The sequence below is a fragment of the Sinocyclocheilus anshuiensis genome, unplaced genomic scaffold, assembly GCF_001515605.1.
Source record: "Sinocyclocheilus anshuiensis isolate Anshui unplaced genomic scaffold, SAMN03320099.WGS_v1.1 scaffold890, whole genome shotgun sequence".
NCBI classification, from domain to species: domain Eukaryota; kingdom Metazoa; phylum Chordata; class Actinopteri; order Cypriniformes; family Cyprinidae; genus Sinocyclocheilus; species Sinocyclocheilus anshuiensis.
Window position 1 is genome coordinate 1171850 of NW_015537986.1, and position 9332 is coordinate 1181181.

Below are 9332 nucleotides of genomic sequence, written 5' to 3' on the forward strand. Positions count from 1 at the left end.
ATTTTATTGGGGGGGGGGGGGATTAAGAAATAATAGAAATTAAGTTTTCATAATAACAATAATAATAGTTTTTGAGCAGCAAATCAAAATATTAGAATGATTTCTGAAGGATCATGTGACATTGGAGTAATGATGCTAAAAATTCAGCTTTGAAATCACAGGAATAAATTACATTTTATAATATATTAAAATAGAAAACCATTATTTTGAATAGTAAAAATCATTTCAAAATGTTACCGTTTGTGTTGTACTTTGGATTAAATAAATACAGGCTTCGTGAGCGGAAGACATTTCTTTAAAAAACATTACAAAACTTACGGTTTAAAAACTTTTGACTGGTAGTGTATATATATTCTGTCACCATGTTTGCTCTGTCTTTGTCCGATCATTGTGTTGCTCACATCCATTTGTTTTCTCGTGCAGTTTCTGCTGTCTCCCGTTTTCCTGCATTCAAGTTTCTTGCCACTGTTTTGGATATTGCACCCACGATGTCTTGACTCTTGTGTTGTTTGTTTCTAATATACTGTTTAACTGCACTAGCAAGATAATTTGAAGTTATTTTGTGTGATAGTTAAATATATTCTAAATAAACTACAACAACAAAAATATATTTTTTCCTCACATTCTTTCTTGTAGCAAATTCCTCTCAGTCACACACCTGACTGAAAGGCTCATTATGCACCTCATTATGTAGGCCTTTGTCTTCTCAGGTGTCAATCACACTATTATTCATGATCATTCACGCCTTCAATACAAAAAGTGACTTTAAATGAATTTGTTTTCTGTGAACGAGTGAACAGGATAATTTTCACATCATTTTGAAGCAAAAACTCTAGTCTACAAGATCCTGTTCTCAAAAGTCTTGTGAACAAATGTTCTGTATGTGTTTTATGGCCTTATTCAAGTGACTTACATTTTTTTGTAGTTTTTCACTACCCATGCATAAACATTGCTTTGTCAAAAACACAATCATGTATATACAGTGGGTACGGAAAGTATTCAGACCCCCTTCAATTTTTCACTCTTTGTTATATTGCAGCCATTTGCTAAAATCATTTAAGTTAATTTTTTTTCCTCATTAATGTACACACAGCACCCCATATTGACAGAAAAACACAGAATCGTTGACATTTTTGCAGATTTATTAAAAAAGAAAAACTGAAATATCACATGGTCCTAAGTATTCAGACCCTTTGCTCAGTATTTAGTAGAAGCACCCTTTTGATCTAATACAGCCATGAGTCTTTTTGGGAAAGATGCAACAAGTTTTTCACACCTGGATTTGGGGATCCTCTGCCATTCCTCCTTGCAGATCCTCTCCAGTTCTGTCAGGTTGGATGGTAAACGTTGGTGGACAGCCATTTTTTAAGGGGGTCTGAATACTTTCCGTACCCACTGTACATGCTGTTCACATATTATTGTAGCCCAGTTTTTGCTGATTACAGTGTTATCAGACTTTAGCCATTTATATGTTTATAATCAACTGAAGAAAGCATAAATGTCAGGGCATGTCTAAACTTCTCCAGGGCCCCAAAACACCTTCGGACCCCAGAGGGTTAAACACTTGGGATATGCGCCTAATAACGCACATAATAACGCTGCTTGAATTTGTTCTAAATAAGTTCATAAGTACTAAATTGACTTCTGTGACTATGAATTATTTTAACTAGCGTGTTTTCCAAGATTACCCACCGACTGCAACTGTCAAATCTAGGCCATCAGCAAGGCGAATTTGACCGCTACTCGCAAAAAAAGTGCCTTGATATGCTTGCCTTATAACTTGTCAAAGTCTGTGGTTAAAGCACCACTTAGCGGTCAAAAGCTGGAAATGCACTTTGCAAATGTGTTGGTGGTAAAAACCTCACTCTGGTTGAGTACCTATCTGTATGAGCTGCTTTTAGAAGTCATATGCTGCATAAGCACGCCTTCACTTTTACACTTCAGGAGTTCTCACAATGCCTGCAGTCATGTGTCAGAACAGTAAGACAGTAAAAAACATTCAGTCCAAAGGTTCAATTAAAGCAAATGATTGAGAAACCTAAAGATCAAGGCCAGCTACCATCCTGCATAGAGTGGTCAGTCCTTCATCAAGCACACCTTGTTAAAACTACGATTTCTACAGAGAACCAAATGAAAAGCAAAGCCTATTGTCCCTTCACTTGGTTTGATTGCCTGGTCCGAACCAGAGTTTGATTGCTCCTCCCTCCGGTTTGTGCTCATAATGTTTTTTTTTTTTTTTGGTTCAGAACCACGGTACGTTTGCGTCATCTGAGTGGCAGCTGTTTACCCATTACTATGTAACGATTATGCAGAAGACAGCAAAATTAATGGATGCTTGCTCGCTTCATTTTTGTACTTCGGATTTTGAAAATTTTGATTTATTTCTAAACTGCCAACACAGAACGGCACGTGTCTATTTGTCGCTACTGTAATGCAAAGGTACAAAAGAACGTGGGAGTCACTTTCTGCGAGCAGAAATGAGATATGAATTCTCTCTGCTGCAGCACGTCAGTCACGCTTTTCAGGAAAGCGAGTGAGTAAACACATAAATACACAGTTTGACCAATTCATATGTCATTAATAGTGGTTCACTTCCGTGTTTTAGTACAATTTTGTTCACATCAGAAGCGAACCATACCGGGCGGACTCGGGTACGGTTCGCAGGTGTGCACCCGAGTTCAGAAAACAGCGTTCAGATTATCCAAACAAACCAAACGCTGATGTCAAACAAAACCAGCGAGCACCAAAAGTGCTAGTGTTAAAACCCCCTTACTTTTCTGCAGCTCACGGCTGAACAGGTAATTCAGATAAACAAGTGCAGTTGGAAATATGGAAAGTAACACTTAGCTGCACAGTGTAATCTGAAGAAGTCCTGCAAAAATTGTAAGCATATGCTAATATGCCATGACATCAATAACAAGACAGTCAAAGATACTTCACCACTTCCAAGTTCCACAACCTTATACCTAGAAAGATCTGGGACATATCCATGTTTTGCTAAAAGTTGTGCTGATATACAAGAGCCCCACCTTGGACACTTAGATGTTCCTTGGTCAAGTTTTTATTTGCTGCAGTTCAGAAGCTTAGTCTAAAAGGAGAGGAGGAGGAACTATCCCTCAGAACAATGCATTGAGATGTGTCAAAACTGCAAGGTTCTATTCTATACCAAGTTTCATTCGGTATACCTGCAGTGGCATAAGCCCCACAAGACTTATCACATAAATCAAGCCTTTACAGCTGACCATCTAAGATTGGCACAACAGTCATACTCTATGGAGGCACCTGTGAACAAGTATAAGCACCATTCCACCCTATAAGCACTATTCCACCCTTTTGAGAAAGTTCACCCACTCCTGCTGACTGGTGCTGACCAGTCCAGTTTGTTTGGGACACCCCATGGACACTCCATGGCCCAACCAAGCTCCTGCTGAATCCTCTTTATCCTCAGCAGATCTTTTCTGCATCAGTGTCATCCCACCAGGCTAAGCCGATGAGAAATTAGCACCGCCAACAGTTGAAAAGTCTCTCAAATAACAGAAACTAGAACAGTGAAAGAATGGTTTCTCTATTTTCTTACATGTCATGAGGCTGGTCTGTTTTGTTCCCAGGATCGCTTTAAGTATGCTGCATTCTGATTGCACACTGATGGTGAATGTCCACTACAGCAGCAGAACTCTGCTCACAGCCGCTAAAAAGGCTACAATGCCCCAGCTTTAGGTTGCCTATAACAAGTGTTTAATTTATGTTTTTTCAGCACACGGTCAGTATAATCATCATATATACAGTTGGAAAAATTGTAAGTGAAAATATGTATATTAAAATTTTTCCAATATCAAACTGAGCCTTTTTAGACCATATAATCAAGAGGCCATAAACAAAAATTTGGAAAGAATTCAATATTTTGTTTCAAATATGTGTAATTTTCATTTTTAATTTCACAAGTACACAGACCCTGGTGAATTTTTTTTTTTGTTGCAGACCCTGAGGACAACTCAACTTCTTTTTAAACAGTTTTCCTGCCACTATATATCAATACTTTACTTTGCTAACACTAATGTGTTATAAGCATGTATGAGGAGCACAAATGCAAAAAGTCTTCAAGATAAGCCATCTTGTTATACCTACCTCTGGACTACTTTTGTAATGAAGTCATCAGTGCAGATCAAAGCATCAGATAAACCCTTGTAGAGCTTACAGGCTACCTGTCTCGAGTCAATCACCTCCATCACCACTGAGAGCAAAAACAGACTGAGTCAGATATTAGACCAGGCAAAACTATGGTAACTTAAGCTCACACTTAAGTTAGTTGTCATTGTAGAATAGGGGTTTTCAACCCTGTCCTACAGGCCCCTCAGCACTGCACATTTTGTATGTTTCCCTTATTAGACACCCAATTCAGGTCTTGCAGTCTCTACTAATGAGATGAGTTGAATCAGGTGAGTTCAATGAGGGAGACATACGAAATGTACAGGGCTGGGGGGCCTCCAAGACAAGTTTGCTGTAGAACAACACTTAAATGTAAAGTGTGGTTTCCTTACCACAGACAAGTGATTCATTTACAGGGTGTTGAAAAGACACACTAAAGCTCGAGTCAGTTAGAGGGCACACTTCAAACCGCAGCAGTCCAGGAGTATCTGCTAAAAATATGAAATGATGGTTACAGCTTGTTTTTTTGTATTTCTAGTACGCTTTTTGCAGTCTTATAAAAGGTACAAAGTATTTTTGTTGCTAATACTAGAAAATAAGTACCACATAATATTAAATAAATAACACAATAATGAATTGCTTATACAATCAAATGCAGAGCTCGACAATAAGGACTGCCTGATGGTCCGGGGCCAGCGTGAAAGACGCTCGGGACAGTTGATGAGTTTGTCACTGGCCCTATCGGGCTACTGCTGCATAGTCATGAAAGTTTATCATTCGCACGAGTTTTTAAGTCTTGCTCATTTAAAATTCAAGCGTTTTTAAAGCATTCAAGCAAGACGTGAAAGACAACTCCATTCAGAACTCGCGCGCTGTGTTTTGTGTGTACAGTGCGCATTCTTGAGCTTGAATGGACAAATACATACAAAAGTATGTCGAAATACCCGTCTTGTCGAGTAACTTTGTAGCTTTAATGATTAATCTATATTTAATATATACAGTGGAGTACAGATGCACCAGTCGACTGCCCATTTTTTGTTTTATTTCAACTGATTTATGTTCTGGGCTTGCACACAAACTGCACTGCAATCATCTTCCAGAATGTCATGTGTGGAAATATTATGAAATGTGTAAACGGCCATTAACAGAGCCAGAGACACTGAAGATGGACGCAAAGAGAAAAATACTGTAGCAGGCAGAACAAGATCACTGTTCAAGATGCGCAAAATATTGGAAGAAAAATTATTTAATTGGGGGTTTATACGAATGCACCTCTGAGGAAATGACTGTTTTTAGAAAAGTTTAGATGGTGTTTTCTTTTTATCTTGTCTCTGTATAATGCATATTAAAGTAGTGTTCATAAGCACAACGCTGCTTTGTTTAAAGTAGTAACCAAGGAAACGCTGTATCGCTGCTGTTCTATAAGTGCCACCTACTGTCAGAGAGTGAATTTGCATCTCATTCAGCCCGTCTGTGGTTTTTCCTCAAGCATAATTTAATTTGTATCTTTGTTCTATATATTCAATTCATTGTTTATTTGTTCTTATTTACTGACTGTTTCTTGTCTTTAAAGTTCCCCTATTATGGATTTTTGAAAATTACATTTCATGCAGTGTGCAATGCAGCTGTATGTGAATGTAATCAGTCTGCAAAGTTGTAAAGCTGAAAGTGCATCTTAAATAAAGTTATTGTCTCTCAAAAGAAAGAACCGCTGAAACGAGTTGTTTTAAATTCGAATCCCATTCCGCGTATTTCACACGTCACAAATTCTTACATTTGCATAATGCCCGCCTACTTTCTGCGTGGATATAATGCAAAAACAAGTCTGAGAAAGTGAATTTGGTTTATTTTCACTTCCAAAGGATGAGGCTGTGAAGAATCAGTGATTAAAATTCATCTTTACTAAGATACCATAGCTGTATAATCACAACATTTTGCTGTGTTCCCATCATTTCACTGACGACTGCATCGCCAATCTCCGCAAGTTCAACGTGGGATTCGTAAACTGGTTCTCTTTGAAAGATGGGTCAGTGCCCAGTTTGTTTGAAACAGTGTGCTCCTTTAAATCACAACCTGTAAGTATGATTAATAATTGTTGCATTGATGTGTTGTCGAGCGTGCAAAATATGTAGTTTTGTGTGTTGTGTATACAGTCAGTGCACCTATAAGTCTCTGGATAACTCACGTTATAGTTCTGCTAATCAGCTGTGGGCTCGCTATTGTCTATAAATGTGTCGCTTAATATAGAATGTTTGTTGTACTTGGAGTCATGATAAAGGATGGCGCAATACGTTGGTTTACAAACTGCAGTGCTTTATCAGTACTCTATGTGTGTGTTCGGCTAACGCATATACCATTATTGTTTGGGTCTTTACTACCAAGCTGTGGATCCGGTTCGCTAACATAAGTGTAAAACAACTTTTTCCCTTCTGATTCCTTCTTTATAGAACAGAGTCGAGAACTATTATTATTATAATAGGATGTATTATTGATAAGTTGCATTCCAGTATTGGTGATGGGCGTTCCTTTTCTGACATGCGCTGTACGCAGTAGACCAATCACAACAGACTGGGTCATCAGACCAATCAGAGCAGAGCAATATTATGCAAAGGAGGGTTTTGGAAAGATGAATCTTCGAACAAATAGTTTGAGAGTAGTTGAGAAATAACATAAAATTAAATTCATATAAGAAAATTAAAGTGTTTTTTGACCTTGCATGCATGTAAACCTGTTGTTGGGAACTCCCAAAACCAAATTATAAACATTTCAAATAGCATAATAGGGGCACTTTAATAATGTTTAAACTTTATATTTGTTAGGCTAGTAGTTTTTGCTGTGGTATTTAAATTGGAATCGAGAAATGTAAAATTTAATTGGTATCTAAAATGTTGGTATCATATAAGATTATTTATTAGAATAAAATATTACATGGGTACAAAAACGATGACAACAGCAACTATTTTATTTTTTTGTGGCAGGGCCAGTGAAAATATTGGCAGGGCAAGTAAAAATTTTAACCACTGGCCCGACCGGGCCAGTAGAAATAATCCTTAGCGTTGAGCTCTGAAATGCAATCATATTTCGCAATGCAATCATATTTTATTCTATAGGTAGTGCATTTTCAGTAAATCTAAATGTTCCATCAAGTACTGGCAAAAGCATTTTTACTAATCTACCAGCTCTTATGGAGACAATTATTATGAAAGACAACACACCCACCTTCCTTAATGTACGTTTTTTTGACGCAGCTACCAATCAGCGTGTTGTAGGCAGCCTGGTGTCTTATAATGTCGAGAAGAGCAGGCACCTGAGCAGGATGTCTGAAGGGAATCTTGGAAACGTAAGCTCCTTGAAGAGACCTCCCATCCTGCACTGGAGCATCACCATTTAGGAAATAACAATGCTGCTGTCCTGGTAAAGACTAATGAGACAGAAATGCAATAAATTCAGAGAATCCGATGGACATAGTCATAATGATATACTGTTTTAATAGACTGTGGTTTATTAGTTATACAATAGAGGAATCATGTTCTGCTCAGAATATATGGGTAGTTGACAAATGCATATAGACAAGAACTCATTTGCTCACCAAACTTGGCTCACTAAAATATAAATGTCAATATAGACACTATTTAAAAGCTAAATAAAAACGGACACATCTATCTATTGAGAGAGAGAAAGAGAGATGAATCAACAAACAGTAACTTTACAAACGAAAAACTTCAATGGTGTCTAATGTGTAATACTCACTGTATAAAAACGCATTGATTGGGCCAAAGCAGGAGGACTGGCCTCTCCCTCCTCGTGCAGTTGGCTCTTAATGATGAGATCATATAGTGGGGACAAGGTGGGCACTGTCTCCAAAACAGGGATGCCTAAAAAGATGGGGGGAAAAAAGGTGAGGTAGAACTATATAATGTGGTCCTATATAAACACAAACAAAGCTTACATTATTAACTCGCACTAAAAATAAAAATTTCAGATACAGATCCCCTGCTGATTTTGTAAGTTTGCCCACTTACAAAAATGAAGGGTCTGTAATGTTTATGGTAGGTTTATTTTAACGTATAGAGACTATCTATAGAATCTAGAATATCAACCAAAAAATCCAGAAACAAACACATTATATAAAGCAGGGGTGCCCAACCATGCTCCTGGCGATCGACTGTCCTGCAAAGTTCAGCTCCAACCCTAATCAAACACACCTGAAGCAACTAATTAGGGTCTTTAGGATCACTTAAAAATTAAAGGCAGGTGTCTTTGATTAGAGTTGGAGCTAAACTTTGCAGGACAGTCGATCGCCAGGAGCAGGGTTGGGCACCCCTGATATATAGGATAGAAATTGATTAGCATTTCAGTGAATGAAATAAGTATTTGATCCCCAAGCAAAACATGACTTGGTACTTGGTGCAGAAACCCTGAAGTTTCAGCTACCTCCAAAGATTTTCTATAGTATTGAGGTCTGGAGACTGGTTAGGCCACTCCATGACCTTAATGTGCTTCTTCTTGAGCCACTCCTTTGTTGCCTCGGTGGTATGTTTTGGGTCATTGTAATCCTTGAAGACCCATCCATGACCCATCTTCAGTGTTCTGGCTAAGGGAAGGAGGTTCTCGTCCAAGATTTTACAGTACATGGCCCCGTCCATTTGCCCCTCAATGCAGTGAAGTCATCCTGTACCCTTAGCAGAAAAACAGCCCCAAAGCATAGTTTCCACCTCCGTGCTTGACTGTAGGGATGGTGTTCTTGGGGTCATAGTCAGCATTTATGTTATTTATGCACATGCAAAACTAAAATTATACTGAAAAGAAAAACTTAAATTTAATTTAAATCTAATTTAACATTCTAATTTTGTCTAGGCCACTCCATGACCTTAATGTGCTTCTTCTCGAGCCACTTCTCGCATCCACTGCTGTAAATCCCAGTTTAGTTAGAAAGGCAAGGGTCCACTGAACAACATCCCATAGAGCTCATTTAGTCCAACGAAACAACGTTGTAATATGGATGGTTATTCCATTGTTTACATCTAATTTCTTCGGGGAGAGTTATTGTTAGTATCCGTTATGAGCTTATGAGCTTACGCTCAAAAAACTGCGTCTTGGTAGTAAAAAACAACATGGTTTTGTAGCAGACAGGGTCACAAACAGAATGAGACCATCCACTAAAAAAAAAAAAAAAAAAAAAAAAA

At 38.0% G+C, this 9332-nt stretch overlaps 1 protein-coding gene across 1 annotated transcript in view; it reads right to left on the reverse strand.

The window, feature by feature from the left end:
• The window catches only part of med1 (mediator complex subunit 1), a 62971-nt gene that overhangs the window by 25908 nt on the left and 27731 nt on the right, over window positions 1-9332 (reverse strand). Inside the window, exons 11-14 of the mRNA XM_016468997.1 lie at window positions 7897-8021; window positions 7366-7567; window positions 4539-4634; window positions 4126-4231 (exon numbers count right to left, since the gene is read on the reverse strand). Of these exons, the coding sequence (XP_016324483.1) occupies window positions 4126-4231; window positions 4539-4634; window positions 7366-7567; window positions 7897-8021 (529 nt within the window). The remainder of the gene's footprint in view (window positions 1-4125; window positions 4232-4538; window positions 4635-7365; window positions 7568-7896; window positions 8022-9332) is intronic.